The sequence below is a fragment of the Chelonia mydas genome, chromosome 3, assembly GCF_015237465.2.
Source record: "Chelonia mydas isolate rCheMyd1 chromosome 3, rCheMyd1.pri.v2, whole genome shotgun sequence".
Taxonomy (NCBI): Eukaryota; Metazoa; Chordata; order Testudines; family Cheloniidae; genus Chelonia; species Chelonia mydas.
In genome coordinates, this window is record NC_057851.1 from 181200674 (window position 1) to 181224352 (window position 23679).

Sequence of the window (23679 nt, forward strand, 5' to 3'; positions counted from 1 at the left end):
GCAGCCCTGTTCCCTGTTTAAAAAGAAAAACCCATAACATTTTCCATTGGGATCTCTTCTCCGTCTTGTAAGTATATTCTACCCTTTTTTATACTTCACTGTAATCTTAAATTGTACAAGTCAAATAAATGTTTACATGATACCAAAACTGGAAGTGATTTCAAATGATCTTGGCTTTGGATAGACTTGTATCCATAAATCTGCACTTTCTTCTAGTCATATAAGAAAATTATATAGCAAGCTTTTCATTTGAAACCAATGAAGACCCTACACCTCAGCAACATATGCAGCAGTGCAAACTATGTGGCTAAATGAGTCTCTCAAAAGTCTATGCGGTCCGACTTGAATGTACAAAAATAGCTGCAGGCTGCATGTGCCAGCGTCTTCATTAGCAATGAATCAGATCCTTGTGTCTTTACTTGTAGTTTCACTTTTGCTTTCCAATGCCTATTTTAAATATAGCTCTTCTTTTGCAGAGCTGTCTGAACCTTTTTTCGTTTTGTCACCTTATCCTTGTTCATGATGAGTCAAAAGCACTAGAGTTTACAGCTGTTTCTGGAGTTCAGAGTTTTACATTAAACCCCAACTTTCATAGAATCACAGAATCATAGAATATCAGGGTTTGAAGGGACCTCAGGAGGTCATCTAGTCCAACCCCCTGCTCAAAGCAGGACCAATCCCCAACTAAATCATCCCAGCCAGGGCTTTGTCAAGCCTGACCTTAAAAACTTCTAAGGAAGGAGATTCCACCACCTCCCCACTAATTCACTGATTTCACAACACTCATAACATGGTCATTATTTCCAAGGAACTGAAAGAAAATCACCGGCTCAGTTCTCATTTTTTCCATAAGAGGAAAAAATCAGCAACACAACCACAAGTTTTGTTCCTTGGGAAAACATATCATTCCTCTGCATGCGGATTTAACAAGGTGTTTTCATGTAGTTTCTGCTAATTTTCAGTTACTCTTTGGTTTCTATAAGGATCCTGCTCTTGCTCCCTTCAAAAAATACGCGTAGTATGGGCCACACCTTACACCCCCTTCTACAGTCACCACTCCAGTGAGAATTCTTTACAGTGGACTCCAACAGTCCGACTACGGCACTTCCAGAGTGCGAGCAGCTATGACAGACGCATCACTCAGCGCTTCTTCCTCTCACGCTGGCTTCCGTGCCTCCCCAGCGTTTCCATGGGCAGGGAACATGTGGCCCCCATCAGCCAGGCACTTTATTTCATTCTTTAGTGTTGGTTTAATATTTAGAATACTTCATGCTGAAGCGGGGCATGTTCGGAGCGTGCCCGTCCAATGTGAGGCAGGACACCCATTGTTTGACAATCCAGCCCCCCTCGGACGAGCGGGCACGTCGGGCGCATCCCGCACTCTTTCCCGCTGAGCCGCGGCTTCTCTCTCACAGGCGCTTCCCCCGCCGCCGCCGGGCACTGGGGCGAGCCCACAGGAAGCCGCGCCCGCGCTCCCCGAGCCGCACCCAGCTCGGCTCCTCGCACGCCTCCTCCGGCGCCCGCCGGCTGCTGTCACTCATCCCCCATGTGACTGCCGGGCCGCCGGGGTTCCTGGGCTCTCCGGCCGCTGCTCCTCCGCTCCCAGGCTGGCCCGGCCCGGCTACACGAGGAAGGCGAGGGGCGCCGGCGGCCTGAGGCGGGGCCGCGCGGATCCGACCGGCCCGGGAAGAGTCTGTGGCTGCTGCGGCGCCCTGGAGAAGGAGCCCGCGAGGGAGAAGGCGCCCCCAGTAGCTGCGGGGATTGGCGGGGGGTGGAGAGCAGGAGCAGCCCTCTGAAACGAGCTGGGTGAGCCGGGGGTGTCGGAGGGAGCTTGGGGCGGCCTGAGCAAGGCTGCGGGTGGGAGGGAAGCTGGGGGAGTTGTTGGGAAATCGCCTGGAGCAGAGCGGGGAGTAGGAGCACCTGGGCAGCCTTCCCCGGTCTGCTGCCATCTCCTTCAGCCGGTCTGTTCTCCCCGGCTGCGCTCGCCATCGCGAGCAGCTGTGGGGCGGGCTAAGGCCAAAGTCAGCCCCGGAAAAAGGTGTAAGAGACCCGTGCAGGGCAGATAGCACCAGCCACCTGTGTAAAGTGCTTTGAGAGTCTGAAAAATCCCACTGACAGCAAGAACTCAGGGCTTGTGTGAAAGGATAAAGGGCTCCCTCTCAGTCAGGCCTGCCCACCTTCGAACACATGGTTCCAGAGTGGGGTCTTGGTATTTCAAACCAGATGTTTAGACCCTCAAAGCCACCCCGGACGATGTATCTCAACTCACTGAGCTTAATAAAGAACAGAGTGCAGACTCAGGTGGTTGTTCTGTAGTCCACTGATTATTTTTATAATGGTGCATATTCCTAAACTATCAACTCATAGTTTAAAGGCTGTACTGTGGACTCATGCCAGGTTGCATGTTTGTAGATTCTTTCAGTGCAACTTTCCTTCCATCCCTCTGTCTCAGCCACTCACCTAGTAATAATGTTGTTGCTTGAATGGGATTGCCCCCCTTGTTGTTTAGGCCTTGCCTCCCTGTAGTCATTTACCTTCACTTTGAACTGGAATAAAACACTACCATTCTCATTTGGTAGCATTTTAAACCCTCTTTGCATAGGAATAAGTTATTACTCAGGTGCAAGGCTGTGGAAGACTTAACTATGATTTTTGTTTTGGAACAAGGGAATTGGAAGGTTTCGTTTTCTTTCATACTGGTTTCATTTTCTTTTCTTTCAAGGTGTGATGCCACCTAAAAGGTGTGGAAAAAGCAAGCTCCCTGTCCCCCTTCCCAAAGGAATGATAATGAAAGACACTGAAGGAAAAGAGTGGAGGCTGGGCAATATAATTGGCCAAGGAGGATTTGGATTGATCTATTTAGGTAAAGCATGAGTGTTAATTACGAGAGTATTTCTGTGAGTTGTCTGTTCTACTTTATCCTTTAAAACAAAATGGTTTAAAAAAAAAGTTGTTGCTAATTCACTAAAGAAACAACAAGAGGTGCCAGAATGTGTTTCACGATCTTAAACAGCACTCAGCTGAATGCTCAGGTGATTGAGAAGTTTTCCTGAAGGAACTGCATGATTCTTTCCTGGATTGTTCAGAGTACTGCTTATATAGCCTGCAGCATGAAGCATATACGTTGGGCACCTACGGGGCAGCGCTTGAGTAGAAGATTGCCAGAGAGTAGCAATAGTAAGTGCTGTAGGATATGGTGATTCAGTATGTGGCAGTAACTCTCTCGAGTCAGTGATCCAGTGCTCCAAAGTGCTGTTGGGGGCATTGGCTGTTGAAGGTGCCATCTTTCAGCTGAGACATAAAATCAAGATACAGAGCTTTTGGTCATTAAAGAACTAATTACACATTTTATAGCAATAGTAGTATTAACTTTGGTAATGTATGAATTAAAGCCACACTTTTTCCAGCAGTTTCAGCTGAAAATGGTACTCTTCACTTGTCCAAAATGGCATAGTATAGCTGCATGCTCTTCAACAGATGCTATATTTCTATTCAGAGGTAGCTGCTTTTCAGTGGTGAAAAAGTGATAAATAGTTTGTAAAACACTTCGGGATCATTTATATCAACATGTAAATTACTACTGTTGGTCTCTATAAAAGAGAAAAATCTGTTTACAAAGCAGCATGATGGACTTTTCCTGTACCACACACATGCAGGATAAATATGGGAACTAGTCTACAATGAAAATCTGTCAGGAACTACATTGAGCTTGTACTGAGAGCAGTGAAGAATTAGTCCTGAATAGCAACATCAGTACAACCCATCATCCCTAAAGGCAAACATGCTCTTCTTAAGTTAGATAGCGGTATGTTAACTAGTGTTCCCAGACCTGGGGTATTAATATTCAAAACTTGCTGATCAAGCCACTTTAATACGTGGATTGAATGTGCATTGCACATACAAAAATCTGTTGTACCTTTTTAATTTTTCTCCATTTATTTTGTCATGGAAAGTGTAATTGCATTTTTTTGGCATCCATTCTTTGTGCCACTTCTTTATTTTCTATTTTCCACTCTTTCTGTTTATGTGCTATGATATTTAGCTCATACAAATTGCTTTGTTAGAAGATTATATGCTAATACGTTTGAAGACAGCAGAAGCTTTCCTTGTTGCATGGTTTCTAGACCCCTGGAACAAGTCAGTTTTTCATTAGAACAAGCGCCATATACCAAATGACTTATTTCTCAGTTCTTTTGTCTTTTTAACTGCAACTTCTTCTGCATGGGTGGATCCTCTTTGCCCACACAGAGCTACACTGAAAGCAGAAGCACAGGAGTTTGCCCACATGGAGAAAATGACTGGAGCCTTGGTGAATGTGGAACAAGCTTTTTACTTTCTGTAGCAGGACTTATGGGTGTTCGTTACATCCTATTCAGCCATAAGTATGTGCCACTGTTTTCTTGATGATAGATGCAGTAGTGTCTCTTGCATTTTTTCTGTTCCATCTGTCATGCATTGATGTCCTTGTTCCAGATATTTGCTTTGCTGCTCAGGAACAGCTGGGACTGAGCGGAATTCCTCCATATTTTTTCCTTGTGTTTGGTGTGGCAAAGCACAGAGCTGGATAGTGACTGTGCACAGTCACGAAAACCCACATTTTACTTCTTGGAGACTGGTTCTACCTGAGGACTGGTATGTTAGTGCTCTAAATAAAATGGATGCCTTAAAACTGTTCCGTCAGCAATGGTGGTTGTAAATTATAGCAAAAATCATCAATCTTATCTGCACACTCTGACATCTACCATTTCAGTCACAAGAAACTGAGAAGAAAAACTGTGAACAAGGCTGCCATTAACCAAGATGTCCTGCTTTCTAGAATGGAAAAGAGGATGGCATCCATTCCACTGTATGACTGCATAGAGGAGAGAGAGATGATTTCATTAGCAACCTAAATACCACTGTTTCTGATTGCTCTTCATACATTCAGTTCTGTACCAGTTGCCAATCATTTAAGCATACAGAGACAAACTAATATGTGCTTGACGCTTCTCCAAAAGATGCTCAGTTTAATCCACATTAAGACATATTTCACTCCAGTCCTTTGCTTCCCCATATGTTCCATTAGTAAAAGAAGAAGCAGGCAAACTCTGCTTTAATCCACCAGTGTCCAATAATATTCTGTCTTAATATTAATCTTTCTTAATACACTCTTTTGGGAGGTGCTTGGTCAGCATCTGTTGCTCAAGGCCAAGAAAACAAACAAAAAAAAATCCTAGTTGTCTTATCTCTGTCTCATTCCATTCTATAGAATTCTATTCATAGCCTTCCCAGACAGGGATGAAAGTAAGGGGGTATGGGCCGGTATGGCATACCGGTAAAAAGTAGCCTCCAGTACCGGCCCATACAACTGACTTTAAAGCGCTACTTTAACGTCACTGCCCCTTTTGCGCAGCGATGACCCGGCAGGGCAGCCAATGGGGGGCGCAAAAAGGGCAGCGCTGCTGACGGGGGGTGGGGGCAAAAGAAGTAGCTGCCCCGGGCCCTCTAAATTGCCACTGGAGCCCCGGGCAGCGCGGGCCAGGGAGCACAGATGGATGGGCCGGGGGGACGCTGACCCCCCCCAGCCCCGCCCCTTACGCCCGAGGCCATCCTCCTTCTGGGGCGGGGCCAGAGCAGCCCTGTACTGGTAAGAGCTGCATTTTACTTACATTTACTTACTGCATTTTACTTACATTTTACTTACATTTTACTGTTCCCAGGGTGAGATCAGTAACCAAGGCCCCTCAGAAATGTGCAGTCACAGAAGAGGTGAGGGACAGAGCTGTTCTGATATTTACATTTTTCTTTTGATGTAGATGATTTCTTTTATGACCTCTTAAACATCAGTCAGTTGCCTTGGAGAGATCCTATGTCTAGAGCATATATAGGAAGCATTACCATAAGAAAATATACCCCAGCATGAGCAATGGAATGAAGTCAAGATGCCTCCTGAAATTGCTAGTCAAGGATTATTTGTTGGGAGGGGGAAAAAGAAAGTAATGGAAGGTTGGGGAATGGAAACTTACAAAGGTTCCCACAGAGAAGTGAGAATGATTCATGGGACTCTGATGTAGTGATAAGGGGAAACTGAATTGAGAATGTGGTTTTGTTTCTTATAACAATACTTTTCTCCGGTGGAACCCAGATTACTCTCATAGGGTACATGTTTAGAACATCTGGTGCAACAGTGAAGGAGGAATAATTCAGTGTAAGTAATTCTCAATCTAAAGCAAAAAAACATTAATTGTGTACCAAATCTACTAGGGCATTTCTTATTACAGGAAAATCATACAAGACCTTGTAAATGGTATATTGCATGGAGATTGGTACATGTTTCATGCAGATTTTACTGGTTTTCTTTCTGACCACACAGACCACAGATGACTTCAACTATTGTGGTGTATTGCTCTTTGAATCCCACCATGCTGAGGCAGAGAGCAGCCAGAGGAGTAGTATGGAATGATATTTCAGTCTAGGGCCCTTGTATATTTTGGTTTTGTGTTCCTAATGAGTATAGCAGGAATAGCTGGAAAAAAATATAGCTGTTTGGTAGAATCTTTGCAAAAGTCATTCTTGTTTACCTGTACTTTCTCTCAGAAGGGAGACCCGGTACTGGATATGGCACTAAGATGGAGGCTTAGTTCCAATTGTAACACAGAAATTAGAAAGAGGAACATAGCAGATTGACTCAGCAGTGCATAACTCAGCTGAAACAGGAAATGGATCAGACTTATCAGCAAAGATTGACTCGATGCTGTAAAGAAAGGTCCAAAACAAGGAATCTTATTTCTCATATTCATTATGACTAGGCCCCTATCAAATTCTCGGCCATGAAAAATGCATCACAGACTGTGAAATCTGGTCTTTTGTGTGCTTTTACCCTATACTATACAGATTTCCCGGGGGAGACCAGTGTTACCCAAATTGGGGGTCCTGACCCAAAAGGGAGTTGCAGGGGGGGTCACAAGATTATTTTAGGGGTCTTGCAATATTGCCATCCTTACTTATGCACTGCCTTCCGAGCTAGGCAGTTGGAGAGTGGCGGCTGTTGGCTGTGTGCCCAGCTCTGGAGGCAGCGCCTCGCCAACAGCAGTGCAGAAGTAAGGATCGTAATGCTATACTATTCCACCCTTACTTCTGTGTTGCTGCCTTCAGAGCTGGGCAGCCAGAGAGTGGCAGCTGCTGACTGAGGGCCCAGCTCTGCAGGCGGCAGCAAGGGTGGCAATGCCATACCATGCCATCCTTACTTCTGCGCTACTGCTGGTGGTGGTGCCTCTGCCTTCAGAGCTGGGCTCCCGGCCAGCAGCCGCTGCTCTCCGGCTGCCTGGCTCTGAACTTAGCGCCGCCACCACCAACAGCAGAGAGGTAAGGGTATCAGTATTGCAACCCCCCTTACAATAACCTTGCAACCCCCCTGCAACTCCTTTTTGGATCAGGACCCCTACAATTACAACACTGTGAAATTCAAATTTAAATAGCTGAAATAATAAAATTTATGATTTTTAAAATCCTATGACTGAAATTGACCAAAATGGACTGTGAATTTGGTAGGGCCCTAATTATGACAGACATTGTGGCTGAAATAACACCAGCCAGCAGCTCAGTTTGGGCCTGGGTCTGCAAAGATTTGAGCACTCTCTAATCCCATTGTCTTTAGTGGTGTGCAAGAGTTCTCACTTCACATGGTCAGTTCCTTAGAAATACATACTAATGAATAAGAACTAGGTCTCATTTAGGTAGTCCTGTGGCTGAGATATGTCTTTTTCACCCCCTTCTTGAGAGGAGTAGAGTTCTGTTCATATATATATTGCTCTATGTTGTGGAGTAACCACTAAACTTGAAATGGGGAGCTAATCCAGAGGAAATTCTAGAGAACTGAACAAAATGGGCCACACAGTGGGATATGCTAGGTTTGAATGTCTGCAAAATGTGAACAGCACAGCAATTTTATAAAAATGAAGGTTAACTTTGCTGGCTGTATCTTTTAATAAGTAGTTTTACAGCAGTAGTATAAAGTTTTTGATGTGCATTGTTACAGCTTAATTCCCTATTAAGTATACGCCATACTCCATTAATCTTTAACAATGTACTTGAAAAATTTTATACTACTTATGCAACATATATTTACCACAGATGCATTTCCTGGAAGGCTTTGTTCACTAAATCAAAGCTGTGGAAAGCTATTAACTGACCCTGAGCTCTTGGATTCAGTGGTGCACTTGGATTCAGCCATTTCAGGAATATGGCATCTAAACTTTTCTATATAGAAAAGGGATTGTGTTTGCCCCTAATGCTCTTCCCTTTTAAATATTTCTGCCTTCACTTTCAAGTGTCCTCTTTGCTCTGCACCTTCTCTTCCTTCGTTGTCTCGCCTCTTCCTTTTAATTTTCACGTCTCTCTAGAGTCCCTCTAACAGCAGAAGGCTTACCAGCAATGTGATTTCTCCCTACGCTCCTGAAGAGCAGAGTTTCCCTCCATTGCTGGAAGCAATTTGAAACCGTCTAGGAGTGCTCTTCTGAATCAGTTTCAAGCGACTGCTTATGCTGAGGAAGAGTACTATGGTTGACAAGCCTGTCCTACCTAGGCTGATCCATATTAGAGCTTTCCTTCTGTTACCTACACTCTACCAGTGGCTTACCATGATAGAGCTCAGACAGAATCTTCCTATTCATTTGACGGGAGAGAAAAAAGCAAAGGAAACAGGGAACAATACAGCATTTCCATGATACGATGCCCAATTTAAAGTCCTTTAGGGAATAGTGGCAGTACGTGGGAGAATTAAAGAAGAGTTTAGAAGGGTGCAAGTGAGAGAGAATACCAGACACTCATTTATCTTCCTTATCACGGCTAGTGACTGATACTGGTCTTTACATAAATCATTCTCTATTTCCCACAGCAATGATTTCTTTAATACACAGTTAGGGCTGAAAATTTAAATGCAAAAACATCACACAATACTCAGTTAAGGTTCTAGCATCATTGTTAAGTCTGCTTTGCATTTCAACATCCATGTACAAGCTAGAAATTTCCTTCCTCGCCACTGCCAGTGCTTGTACTTCCTTTGTACATATTCATTAGATGGTTATATCATAACATAAGTCTTCACTCCAAAGATGAAAGGTGAAGGCATAGAGATTTCTAGTCCATTTCTAGATGGTAGTTAGGAGTAGGGAGGTCGGATGTTACTGTTGGTATAACTTTTTTTGTATGTGTTAATATATGGGTAGAAAAGAGGTCCAGCTATAGGTTACTTCCGATGTGATTTCCTAAAGGTATAATACTCTGTACTATGGAGATTGCCCGGGATATGTTGAGTTTGTAGCAAATCATGATAAAGATATATACAAAGTAAGGAGATGGAGGGAGAAGGAGGAGAATCAGCAGAAATGAATTCTTTGATGGCCATGAGCATCTACAGATGCAATGTGATATATCATGCCGTGAAGCATGTGTCCCTAAATTGGCATTGTATGATAACAGGAGGAACTTCTGCCCTAAGATATGGCATTTGCTGCAATATGCAGGTTGCCCCTCTAAATCCATTTTTGATCAGCACCTATGCCATATTGAAACTGACACAGTACCTTCTGAGTGGTCACAGTGTCAGCCTTGAAGATGAGCAGGAGTGCAGTCATTCCAGAAACCAGTGCATGCATCAAGTTTAAGAGTTAAAGGCCTGGACTCCCATTCAAGAATGCTGAAACGGCTTTTGTTCCTGAGGTTAAAGGATATGTCGTATCTACTCCAGCTCAGCTAGATTAACTTTGAAAGTTAGACAGTGTCTGTCTTAGCTCTGGAAGGCAAAATTTTGGCTCTGGTGAATTAGGATTAAAGTTTCATTAAAAGATGACAGAAATTATAATAAAATTTTCACCAGAACTGTGTTGTACTGGAAGCATTTACAGATGCCCCACAAAATAGATTTGCCGTGGAGCTCAAGTTTTCTGCTGAATATCTTAGCCAGGTGCTATAGAAGCCAAATCCACAAGATTCTACTTTAAAGGCCTGTGTATATAATATCTGCTTAATAGAACCCCAAATTCACAAAGGAATACGAGAGAGAGACCATTTCTAAAGGCTTCTCAGAAATTAGTCTAGCCAGGAAATGGTAGAGCATGGGATAAAATCATGAGAAGTCCTTTCTCAGGAAACTTAGAGTGTAAGGACTTGAAGGACTGAAATTATCAATTCCACGAGATATTGAAAGAAAACAAAAGAGGAAAAATACAAAGGTCTCTATTAAAACTAGGTGTTGTTTCTGCATGGCATTCTGATAGGTAATACTGTTATACCAATAAAATAAAAACCATCAGGATCTTATTAAAGGGGAAAAGGCAAAATGCCAGATTTATTGTGAATACAGAAAGAATCATAGTAAGCAGTTAGTTATAGCTATAACATTCCATTCAATTTCATATTTATTCACACATTCATTCATACACACGCAGACACAGGTTCTGCAAGGTTGTTATTATAGTTACCAGCCTTAGAGTTGCTCATGCCAAGCCACTGGCCAGGTGGCCTGGACATGAGGAGGGAGCAGGGCCTTGTCAGATGCTCATCTATTGCTCCTGGAAGTTGGTTTGCAGAATCAGATCCCAAAGTTCTCACTTTCTAAAGTCCATTTTTATAAGAATTTCTTCCTATGCCAGTCTATGGGAATTGCTTCATCATGCTGTTGCTGAATCAATCAGGAGATGGCACATTCCTGACGACTCCGTGCTGCCAGATGTTATCTTGTTCTTTGGTTCTCCCATTCTTGAGGCTGTTGGGTGATTCCAGTCTGCCCTCCGGGGGTCCTCTGGTTATTTCCACTTGACGCCTTCTTCAGCCATTGGACACTGGATTCTTAGGCTGGCACCTCCCTGATCATTCAGTTATTATCCACACCAAGCATCCGTCCACATACATCTTCTATCTCTATTTTAATCGCAATTGTTAACAAAGCGAGATGAATACAACAAAAGGGTGGGGAGTCTCTGGGTGCTGTTTCTGTTGTTACAGAGTATTGCTTTGAGTCTCTCTCTCTGTGAGTAGTGGTTGTTACAAAGAATTGCTTTGAGAACAGACTCTATCTTAGAATGTACTAACACAATTAGCAGCTTGCAAGTTTCACACACAGAGGGAGAGAAACAGTACCAAAAACCAAGAGACCTCTTAATTAGTAATACCCTGGAATTTAAACTATGGGGAATCAAACTCATTTGTGATTTTAATACAGAACTTCTTTAATATGATCCAACAATACCACAATAATTTAACAACTGTAGATGGTAAATATTTAGTATTTTTAATTATTGCCATTGCTGATTGTTTTTATTTATGATCAAGCCAGTGTTCTGAAAATGATTCTTTAGGATGTTTACATAAATCAAAACTTTCTTTACATTAAACACAGTGGGTGAAATCCTGGCCCTGTTGAAGTAAATGGCTAAACTCTCATTTACTTCAGTGGGGCCAGGATTTCACTAGTCTTTTCATTACTTTTATATAAACTAATTTGCAGTTCTTAGCCCTAGCTTTTGAGTACTGTGTTAATTTTTGAATCATGGGTTTTGTTTTACTCCTGTGTAAACAGAGCTGAGAGGACAATATCACTACACATTTTCATATCCCCTGGAAAACATGGCAAAAGATGATAAAAAGGCTTCTTGAGTTTATTCATGCTTCCAATATGAGCTTTTATCTCCCAAATAGCCAGCAGCAGCGTTGAGACCAGCTGTGGACAGGAACAGGGATATTTTTCCTCACTGCCAAATACACTGCTTTTCTTTTCCACTGTGTAAACTTTGTCTACAAACTGATTTTTATGAGAACCATTGTGAATACTTCACAATATTCCAAACATGACTGCCACAGATTAAACTGCTAAAACTAAAGCTGGCACATTTGAACTGGCAAATAAAACTGGCATGTTTCTTTGTCGCACTGAATGCAGTTGTGCTATGCAGTCCTAGGGAATCTCAATTCATCCAGAAATTCTATTGTTACCTTGTCATATTTAAACACAGAAAGACTGATTAATTAAGATTGTGGTGCAAGTCAACAAAGTCCATGAATTCATAGTTAAGGCTGATGGTGAAATCTTAGCCCAGCTTGCTGTCACTGGGCAAAGCTAGGAAATTCTGGAAATGAGTTAATTTGATATCATATTTTCTGCATTGCCTAGACACAGTAATTGGAAATTGTGGTGAAGAATGTAGATCTTATTTCAGCTTGTATTTTTAATGTCGTCCTTCATTTACTTTTCTCTGGTGCAGTAGTTGTAACTTATGACAATATTTCCACCAATGCTGAAAGCAAAAGTTCTAGAGATTCAAGATACATTTCAAAAATAATTCTTGAACTACAATGCATCCCACTTTTTTTGCAGCTAGTGTAGGTAAAATGTGTATACCATAGCCAGAATCTGGACGATTACACAATTGCCATATTATTTTGGAGTACCTTTGCTAACATAGTCCAACCATATAGTGCGCCTGGTACTCTATATGTACTTATATGCCATCAGAGTGCTCCTGCATTCCAGCACTGCTCTCCTACAGTGTGTCTGCTCATTAGCCCATAGTCTAGGACTTAACTGATTGTAGTATTATGTATAGCCATGCGCTACCACATAGAATGAGCCTAGCACATAGCTAATTATGTATCTTATAGAGTAATTAACTATGGGCTAAACTCGCAGGAGAGTATGTGGTGCTGGTCTGTGAGGTATAATCAGGCTGTTAAACCTTCGGAGCCTTTCCAGTCTGTTAAGTAACTGCATAATAATCCATTTAAAAAAATGCGTTATGTATATTATAGGTAAAAATAGTTGTCCTCACTTGTGGACCATAGTGGATAAATATAGTATCCAACTGCCTCCCAACATAAAGAGAAAAGGTGGGTGAGGTAGTATTTTTTATTGGACCAACTTCTATTGGTGAGAGAGAGACAAGCTTTTGAGCTTACACACAAGCCCTGAAGAAGAGCTCTGTGTAAGCTCGAAAGCTTGTCTCTCTCACCAACAGAAGTTGGTCCAATAAAAGATATTCCTTCACCCATCTTGTCTCCCTAATATCCTGGGATCAACATGGCTACAACATTGCATATTCAATATATAAATGGTTAATAAAAAGCAATACAGTGATATGTCTGTCACAATGCTAACAACATGAGCAACTTTGGGTATATCAGTATTTACAAATAGTTGCTTTAAACATTCCTCCTGTTATTGTCTGTATAGGATATTGCACTGGACATTGTAATACTTTGCCATGTATGATATATATATTTTTAAATTTACCTTCTCTTTCCCTCATAGACTTTAAGGCCAGAAGGGATCATCACGATCATCTATTCTGACCACCTGCACATTGCAGGCCACAGAACCTCACCCACCTCCACTCCTGTAATATGCCCATAAACTTTGGCTGAGTTACTGAAGTCCTCAAATCTTGATTTAAAGACTTCAAGTTACAGAGAATCAACCATTTACCCTAGTTCAAACCAGCCAGTGACTTGTGCACCATGCTGCAGAGGAAAGTGAAAAAAGTACTAGGGTCTCTGCCAATCTGACGTGGGGGGAAATTCCTTCCTGACCCCAGGTTTAGTGATTAGTTAGATCCTGAGCATAAGAAAAAAAGAATAGCCATACTGGGTCAGACCAAAGATCCGCCTAGCCCAGTATCCTATCTTCCGATGGAGGGAGTGAAGATAAGAGGGCACTTTATTGAGTGATCCATCCCCTTTCATCCAGTCCCAGCATCTAGCAGTCAGATGTTTAGGGACACCCAGAGCATGGGATTGCATCCCTGACCATCTTGGCTAATAGCAATTGATGGAAAGATGTGTCAGTGTGGATAAGTCTTGCATGTGGTAAGATCCACCCTGGACACCTGGGAAAGAATTCTCTTCAGTAACTCAAGAGTCCTCCCCCTTTGGTTTACCATCTCTCGCCATTGGAGATATCTGCTAATAGCAGTTCCGGATAGACCATATGCCATTTTAGGCAATCTCAACATACTGTCCCCTCCATAAATTTATTAAGATCAATCTTAAAACAAATTAGGTTTTTTACCCTCTCTTCCTGATGTGGCCCCGTATGCTTCAGTGACATCCAAGGGAACAGAGTTCTCTCGGGGTCAGAAAAAAATAGACACCTATTGTGCCAAGGGGTTCTGTTTTGTAGCCTGTAATTGTCAAATATGTTCAGTTAGTGTTTTGAATTTTTTTGCACTAAGAGGCACAATCACGGGTCTCCTCTTTGGATGGGTTGTATCTGCACTCTCCACAACTCAGATCAGTGACTAAACAAATAATTCCAGAGTGGCAATCAAGGCTCAAGGGCCAGATTAAATTGAAATAGGGAAAGCAGACAACCCCATCTGGCAGCGTGGCATAGGGCATAACTCTAGTAGAGTCTCTTTATCATGACAGCAGATTGACTGGAAGCATACATAGAGACCCAACTGACTGAATGGTTTAGGAAATAGAAAACCGATTAGTCTATTTTAATATAACATAGTTTCACAAAAGTTTGGTGTGACTGTGTAGTAGAGGTGCTCTAGTGGCTCTGTAGTTAAGATTGGGTTGACACATTCCACTGAAAGTACAGTAGAACCTCAGTTACAAACACTTCAGGAATGGAGGTTGTTCGTCACTCTGAAATGTTTGTAACTGAACAAAACTTTATGGTTGTTCTTTCAAAAGTATACAACTGAACGTTGACTTAATACAGCTTTGAACCTTTACTATGCCGAAGAAAAATGCTGCTTTTAACCATCTTAATTTAAATGAAATAAGCACAGAAACAGTTTTCTTGTCAAATCTTTTATTTAAACATTCCCTTTCTTTTAATAGTGTACGTTGAAAACAGTACTATACTAAATTTGCTCTTTTTTTGTCTCTCCTGCTGCCTGATTGTATACTTCTCATTCCAAATGAGGTGTGTGGTTGACAGGTCAGTTCGTAACTCTGGTGATCGTAACTCTGAGTTTCTACTGTAGGATTAATACATACAAGTATTATCAAAATAGGTTGAAATTTTTTTAATTTTGAAATTTGGACAAAATTTCAAAAGGAAAACATTTCTAACAGTTTTGAGAAATGTCTCCTTTCTCTCTCCTCCCACCCCCTTTTTTTTGTTTTGACCAAAACTACATGTTTTGCTGTTTAGTTGCAATTATATTGACTGTTGGGGGAAGTTTCATCACCATCTCTCTGATTTTTACAGCTTCCTCTCGTGTTCATATTCCTGTAGAAGATGAGGCTGTGCATGTAATTAAAGTGGTAATGTTCATATCTCACTTCTAAATTATTTAAAGTACTAGCATTTTCTCATGTATTTTCTATTTATTCTTATTTGGAGCATTGAGTTGCATTGCATGTTTTTGGTGTGTGCCATTCTTCCATCACAGCATAATTTGTCTGCTGGAGGAGTGTTTTGTGATTCCTTAATGCTTGCTGTTTGTTTGCTTCCATTACTAACCATGGACATCACAATGAGGGCAGGGGGGGAATCAGACTGCATATTTAAGAATATACAGTGACTGAAGTTAAAATGTATTAATTTAATTTCCTAAATAGTACTTGTGTTAGTCTGTATTACATGTTTTCCTTTGAGCATTTGCAGTGAACAGCTTGTTTTGCCAACAGAAGTGATTGGTTTTTAAAACAATATACTGGCTATATTTTATGTAAAATAACTTTTGTCAAATGTCATAGTGTATCTTTTTTTAAAAAAAAATGGATTTTAACCCACTTGGAACTATTATTATTTAGGAACTCCTTTTTTTTTTTCCCCAACTCATTTTATCACACCAAATTTATTTGTTCCTCTATAGGAATATCTTGAAAATGGGCCTTTGTTTTCTGAATTGAAGTTTTACCAGAGAGCTGCAAAACAAGAGCACAGTAAGTAATATCAGCAAAACAAAATAAAATTAAAAGGTATATTTTTCCAATTAGAGCAATTGATATCTTGAAGCTTTTATATCAAGCATACTTCAAACACTGGGACTGATTCTGGTCTGGTTTACACTAGTTTTATTCTCACTGGTGTAAGTGAAAATAGAATCAGAACTAGTAGGGTGACAAATCTGAGGGAGAACTAACCTCTCTCCGTAGTCCATATTTTAGGCTATGGACAGAGGTGTTGCAAGGACTACTTAGTAAGGCTAGTACTGCCAATAACCGTTCCAGGAATGAAGTTACTCACATGCGTAAGTGTTTGGAAGATTTAGTAGTAATTTAGGCACTGAACCTGCAAGCTCTTTACTCATAGTAGCAGTCCCAGTGACTTCAGATGAGCAAAAATTGCACATGTACTTAAGTATTTTGCTCGATTGAGGCCTAATTGCATACTCTGTTGATCCACTGTTTATTCAAGAAGGTAAATTCAAAAAGTAAAGTTTGTAAAGGGATTAGTTTTTCTCAGCTACTGACTGGATTCCTATTGTGTTGTTATGACTCAGAGAAGCATATATCAAAGGAACACAGAGCTTTACTTTTGCAGAAAGTTACTTGCTGAACTTTTTAATTGGGCTGTTAGGTTAAAATAGTTACCTGTATGTGTTTTCATTTTAACAACAAAGATTCTAATGATAGTTAAATACTAAGGTTAGACTGTAGATTCTCAAACTACCTTAAATTCTGGCTTATCTATTATTATTTTGACAGTCAAAGAGTGGATGAGGCTCAGACAAATAGGATTTTTAGGAATTCCGGTGTTCTGGGGATCAGGCTTGGCTGAATACAATGGAAAAAGGTAATAACAAGCTGAATTGGAGTCAACGCTGTTGGGCTCATAGTTGCCCGAAGATTTATTTTCAATTAAATGAAGTATGTTTTGAGCTTGTTGATATAAAGCTATCTGTACCCCGTGTCTTACAAGGATTCCTCACTTGTGTATTTTCTAATAGTTATAGATTCATGGTCATGGAAAGATTAGGGGTAGACCTGCAAAGAATCTTGGACAATGATGGACACCGGTTTAAAAAAGAAACAGTTCTTCAACTTGGGGCCCGAATGGTAAGTGCAGAGGGGATGGAAGTGGTCCTGTTTTTAATGTATTGAACTCTCCTAATGCATCTGCTCTTTGTGAAATGCTGAGATCTATTTCGGTCCCAAGTCAGCATGAAGTTGCATAGATACTTAAGTATCATCCTGAATCAGGGTCTTAATTTTCCTCTTCAAATTACATTTTTATGAAACTGAGTGTTATTGATTAGGAATGGAAACTAGATCCTCTTTACACTAGATCTCTATGGGCCTAAGCCGAAGTGAGTAGAAAAACTCTATTGACTTCAGTGGGCTTTGGATCAGGCTCAGTAACAGGATGAGACAAAATATTCAAATATGGATGCCTAAAGTTGGGCGCCTACACCCATATTTGGACACACCAGCTAAGTGGCCTTATTTTCCAGAGATTTTGAAGGTGCCTAATGTTAGCCATGCAGGTTAGACAATTTTGGCCACAGTGCTTTCAGCACCGCCATCTTTGTTATGCAGAATTCTGATTTCACATCTTCATTTTAATCTGATTTCACATCTTCATCATTGTGCAGGCCAAAATAAGCCTGTAGGATTGTACATGTATCATCATTGTTTTCAAATTCCTTTAAACTAGCATAGATTGATGGGTGATTACATGCTGTGTCGTTTGGGAATGCTATTTGGTTTGTGAGAGAGTGGCACTGTACCCCTTGCTATAACAATCCCCTGGGGATCCAAGCCATGTGTGCGGTATGGCAAGGGAATGCTCGTCCGGTGGCCCCGGGGCCAAAGGAGCACTTTGCCCCCGTTCTCTCCTCCTCCTCCCATCTGCCCCCCACAAACTTGCAGTCTTGGGGCCAGAGGAGCTCTCAACCCCCCACCACAGCAGGTGGAGCTGGAGGCAGGATCCAGGCACCATGTTTGCTATAGCTTAAGGTTTGCTATTGCAAAGGGCATTACAGCAAGGGTCTACTGTATCATCAAATAAATGCAATAAAATGCATTTATATTGCCCCTTTACCATCTTGCCTGCCTTCTGTCACTAATCTCTTTTCACTGATGGACCGGTGGTTTTAACATTCCAAAACTGGGTGCCTCTCAAACAGCCATTTTTTTTTCTTTGTGTAAATCAGTCCACTGTAAACATGTTTCTCTTCTCATCAAATATGAAAGTACCCCTCCTGATCTGAAGTGCAGGGTTAGCAATAATTAGTCATAGACCTGTTAACAGTCTTAAGGTCCCATATCTTGTGAACCATCAGGACCAGATATGTTATCCCTTTGGAGAGTTAGGAATTCCCCCAGCCCTTCCAGTATTATAAAGTATTAGTTTCATTAATGGAACATGAGAAAAAAGACCTTAAAATCACATTTAAAGAGATTTTACAAATTTCAAAGATCTATAGGGTAGATATATAGGGATAAAATGTGGCCCAGCTGGCATGTGCCCTTACATTCCTGCATCAGCTACCTGCATTATAGCAGTGGAAGGAAGTGGACAGAATAGGGCAGGAAATGGCCAGAGTCTGGGCTTTACTTTCCTTCCCTATGCATCTGGCAGCGTACACTGGGATGGGCATAGACCCAGAACAATATAATCTATCCCTGGTCCCAGGGGAACCAGGAGGGCTGCTGCTAATGCAGGGCAGATCATTACCTCACATTCTAGCCTATAATGTGGCAGTTGAGGCTCATTGAATAAGTGAAGCATGTTTAGGTGATAATGAGAATAATAATTAATAAACATTCCCTTTTGGACTTTTTTCCTAAGTTGGATGCCTTGGAATATATGCATGAAAATGAGTATGTTCATGGTGACATTAAAGCAGCAAATCTACTTCTGGGCTACACAAATCCACATGAGGTAAACACAATATCTTTTACAATTACTGTATACTGTTGCCGTAACACTTTCACTGTTGATGTTCATTCTGTCCTATGCAGTTTTCCTTCCTTTCCACTTAAGGGTATGTCTACACTATGAAATTAGGTTGAATTTATAGAAGTTGGTTTTTTAGAAATCGTTTTTATACAGTCGATTGTGTGTCCCCCCACACAAAATGCTCTAAGTGCATTAAGTGCATTAACTTGGCGGAGTGCTTCCACAGTACCGAGGCTAGCGTCGACTTCCGGAGTGTTGCACTGTGGGTAGCTATCCCACAGTTCCCACAGTCTCCGCTGCCCATTGGAATTCTGGGTTGAGATCCCAATGCCTGATGGGGCAAAAAAACATTGCCGTGGGTGGTTCTGGGTACATGTCATCAGGCCCTCCTTCCCTCCCTCCCTCTGTGAAAGCAACAGCAGACAATCGTTTCATGCCTTTTTTCCTGAGTTACCCGTGCAGACACCATACCATGGCAAGCATGGAGCCCGCTCAGCTCGCTGTCACCGTATGTCTCCTGGGTGCTGGCAGACGTGGTACTGCATTGTTACACAGCAGCAACAACCCATTGCCTAGTGGCAGCAGACGGTGCAATAGGCCTGAAAACCATCCTCATCCTGTCCGAGGTGCTCCTGGCCGCCTCGGTAAGGTCGGTCAGGAGTGCCTGGGCAGATATGGGCGCAGGGACTAAATTAGAAGTGACTCGACCAGGTCATTCTCTTTTGTCCTGCAGGGAGTCCTGTTGTACCATCTTATGGTGAGCAGGCAGGAGATGAGGATGGCTAGCAGTCCTACTGCACTGTCTGCTGCCAGCCAAAGATGTAAAAGATAGATGGAGTGGATCAAAACAAGAAATAGACCAGATATGTTTTGTATTCATTTGCTGCTTCACCTCCCCTCCCCCCCCCCCCTTCCCCCCCCCCCCCCCCCGTGAAATCAACGGCCGACAGTCGTTTTGGTGAGGTCTGTCAGGGGTAGCTTGAAAACTTTAATGGAGATTCAGTCCTGCCTGAAATACCAGAGGGAGGGATAGCTCAGTGGCTTGAGCATTGGCCTGCTAAACCCAGGGTTTTGAGTTCAATCCTTGAGGGAGCCATTCTGTGTGACCGTTGTTTTTGTTTCTCCTTGATGTAAAGCCACCCCCTTTGTTGATTTTAATTCCCTGTAAGCCAACCCTGTAAGCCATGTCGTCAGTCGTCCCTCCCTCCTGTCCCTCAGAGCAACGGCAGACAATCGTTCCGCGCCTTTTTTCTGTGCAGACGCCATACCACAGCAAGCATGGAGCCCGCTCAGATCACTTTGGCAATTAGGAGCACATTAAACACCACGCGCATTATCCAGCAGTATATGCAGCACCAGAACCTGGCAAAGCGAAACCAGGCTAAGTAGGTGACGTCAGCATGGTGATGACAGTGATGAGGACATGGACACAGACTTCTCTCAAAGCACGGGCCCTGGCAATGCGGGCATCATGGTGTTAATGGGGCAGGTTCATGCGGTGGAACGCCAATTCTGCGCCCGGGAAACAAGCAGAGACTGGTGGGACCGCATAGTGTTGCAGGTCTGGGACGATTCCCAGTGGCTGTGAAACTTTTGCATGCGTAAGGGCACTTTCATGGAACTTTATAACTTGCTTTCCCCTGCCCTGAAGTGCATGAATACCAAGATGAGAGCAGCCCTCACAGTTGAGAAGTGAGTGGCAATAGCCCTGTGGAAGCTTGGAACGCCAGACAGCTACCAGGCAGTCGGGAATCAATTTGGGGTGGGCAAATCTACTGTGGGGGCTGCTGTGATGCAAGTAGCCCACGCAATCAAAGATCTGCTGATATCAAGGGTAGTGACCCTGGGAAATGTGCAGGTCGTAGTGGATGGCTTTGCTGCAATGGGATTCCCTAACTGTGGTGGGGCCATAGATGGAATCCATATCCCTATCTTGGCACCAGAGCACCAAGCCGGCGAGTACATAAACCGCAAGGGGTACTTTTCAATAGTGCTGCAAGCACTGGTGGATCACAAGGGACGGTTCACCAACATCAGTGTGGGATGGCCGGGAAAGGTACATGATGCTCGCATCTTCAGGAACTCTGGTCTGTTTCAAAAGCTGCAAGAAGGGACTTTATTCCCAGACCAGAAAATAACCATTGGGGATGTTGAAATGCCTATAGTTATCCTTGGGGACCCAGCCTACCCCTTAATGCCATGGCTCATAAAGCCATACACAGGCAGCCTGGACAGTCGTCAGGAGCTGTTCAACTACAGGCTGAGCAAGTGCAGAATGGTGGTAGAATGTGCTTTTGGACTTTTAAAAGCGCGCTGGCGCAGTTTACTGAGTCGCTTAGACCTCAGCGAAACCAATATTCCCATTGTTATTACTGCTTGCTGTGCGCTCCACAATATCTGTGAGAGTAAGGGGGAGACGTTTATGGTGGGGTGGGAGGTTAAGGCAAATCGCCTGGCTGCTGGTTACGCGCAGCCAGACACCAGGGTGGTTAGAAGAGCACATGACGGCGCGGTGCGCATCAGAGAAGCTTTGAAAACCAGTTTCATGACTGGCCAGGCTACAGTGTGAAAGTTCTGTTTGTTTCTCCTTGATGAAACCACCCCGCCCCTTGGTTCACTCTACTTCCCTGTAAGCTAACCACCCTCCTCTCCTCCCTTCGATCACCGCTTGCAGAGGCAATAAAGTCATTGTTGCTTCACATTCATGCATTCTTTATTCATTCATCACACAAATAGGGGGATAACTGCCAAGGTAGCCCGGGAGGGATGGTGGAGGAGAGAAGCACCAGGAGGGGTGGTGGAGGAGGGAAGGACAAGGCCACGCAGCACTTTAAAAGTTTAAAACTTTAAAACTTATTGAATGCCAGCCTTCTGTTGCTTGGGCAATCCTCTGGGGTAGAGTGGCTGGATGGTCAGAGGCCCCCCCACCGCGTTCTTGGGCATCTGGGTGAGGAGGCTATGGAACTTGGGGAGAAGGGCGGTTGGTTACACAGGGGCTGTAGCGGCCGTCTATGCTCCAGCTGCCTTTCCTGCAGCTCAACCATATGCTGGAGCATATTAGTTTGATCCTGCAGCAGCCTCAGCATTGAATCCTGCCTCCTCTCATCACACTGCCGTCACCGTTCAGTTTCAGCCCTCTCCTCAGCCTGCCACCTCTCCTCCCGGTCATTTTGTGCTTTCCTGCACTCTGGCATTGTCTGCCTCCACGCATTCGTCTGCTCTGTCGGTGTGGGAGGACAGCATGAGCTCAGAGAACATTTCATCGCGAGTGCGTTTTTTTCACCTTCTAATCTTCACTAGCCTCTGGGAAGGAGAAGATCCCGTGATCCTTGAAACACATGCAGCTGGTGGAGGAAAAAAAAAAGGGACAGTGGTATTTAAAAAGACACATTTTATAGAACAATGGGTACACTCTTTCATGGTAAACCTTGCTGTTAACATTACATACATAGCAAATGTGCTTTCGTTCCAAGGTCGCATTTTGCCTCCCCCCACCACGTGGCTAGCCCCTCCCCGTGGCTAACAGCGGGGAACATTTCTGTTCAGCCACAGGCAAACAGCCCAGCAGGAACGGGCGCCCTTGAATGTTCCCTTAAGAAAAGCACCTTCTTTCAACCAGGTGACCATGAATGATATCACTCTCCTGAGGATAACACAGAGAGAGAAAGAACGGATGTTGTTTGAATGCCAGCAAACATACACTGTAATGCTTTGTTCTACAATGATTCCCGAGTACGTGCTACTGGCCTGGAGTGGTAAAGTGTCCTACCATGGTGGACGGAATAAGGCTGCCCTCCCCAGAAACCTTTTGCAAAGGCTTTGGGAGTACATCCAGGAGAGCCGCAAATGCCAGTGCAAATTAATCATTAAACATGCTTGCTTTTAAACCATGTATACTATTTTAAAAGGTACACTCATCAGAGGTCCCTCCTCCGCCTGGCGGGTCCGGGAGGCAGCCTTGGGTGGGTTCGGGGGGTACTGGTTCCAGGTCCAGGGTGAGAAACAGTTCCTGGCTTTCGGGAAAACCGGTTTCTCCGCTTCCTTCTGTGAGCTATCTACAACTTCATCATCATCATCATCTTCCTCGTCCCCAAAACCTGCTTTTGTGTTGCCTCCATCTCCATTTAAGGAGTCAAACAACACGGCTGGGGTAGTGGTGACTGAACCCCCTAAAATGGCGTGCAGCTCATCGTAGAAGCGGCATGTTTGCGGCTCTGACCTGGAGCGGCCGTTTGCCTCTCTAGTTTTCTGGTAGGCTTGCCTCAGCTCCTTAAGTTTCACTCGGCACTGCTTCGCGTCCCTGTTATGACCTCTGTCCTTCATGCCCTGGGAGATTTTGACAAATGTTTTGGCATTTCGAAAACTGGAACGGAGTTCTGATAGCACTGATTCCTCTCCCCATACAGCGATCAGATCCCGTACCTCCCATTCGGTCCATGCTGGAGCTCTTTTGCAATTCTGGGACTCCATCATGGTCACCTCTGCTGATGAGCTCTACACTCACCTGCAGCTTGCCACACTGGCCAAACAGGAAATTGAAATTCAAAAGTTCGTGGGCCTTTTCCTGTTTACCTGGCCAGTGCATCTGAGTTAAGAGTGCTGTCCAGAGCGGTCACAATGGAGCGCTCTGGGATAGCTCCCGGAGGCCAATACCGTCTAATTGCGTCCACAGTACCCCAAATTTGACCCGGCAAGGCCGATTTCAGCACTAATCCCCTTGTCAGGGGTAGAGTAAGGAAATCGATTTTTAAGAGCCCTTTAAGTTGAAAAAAGGGCTTCGTCGTGTGGATGCGTGCAGGGTTAAATCGATTTAACGCTGCTAAATTCGACCTCAACTCCTAGTG

At 43.3% G+C, this 23679-nt stretch overlaps 1 protein-coding gene across 5 annotated transcripts in view; it reads left to right on the forward strand.

Annotated features, from left to right (window-relative positions):
• Positions 1-1363: 1363 nt before the first annotated feature.
• VRK2 (VRK serine/threonine kinase 2) overlaps positions 1364-23679 on the forward strand; it is a 66254-nt gene continuing 43938 nt past the window's right edge. Inside the window, exons 1-8 of one of the 5 annotated variants that reach the window (XM_037895967.2) lie at positions 1514-1806; positions 2723-2863; positions 14906-14920; positions 15194-15249; positions 15804-15873; positions 16639-16726; positions 16881-16989; positions 18725-18817. In XM_037895967.2, the coding sequence (XP_037751895.1) occupies positions 2728-2863; positions 14906-14920; positions 15194-15249; positions 15804-15873; positions 16639-16726; positions 16881-16989; positions 18725-18817 (567 nt within the window). In that variant the 5' untranslated portion in view covers positions 1514-1806; positions 2723-2727. Of the gene's footprint in view, positions 1807-2721; positions 2864-2963; positions 3178-5699; positions 5749-14905; positions 14921-15193; positions 15250-15803; positions 15874-16638; positions 16727-16880; positions 16990-18724; positions 18818-23679 lie in introns of those variants that run through there. The other 4 variants (XM_027822264.3, XM_043543878.1, XM_037895968.2 and 1 more) reach the window with 4 other exon arrangements.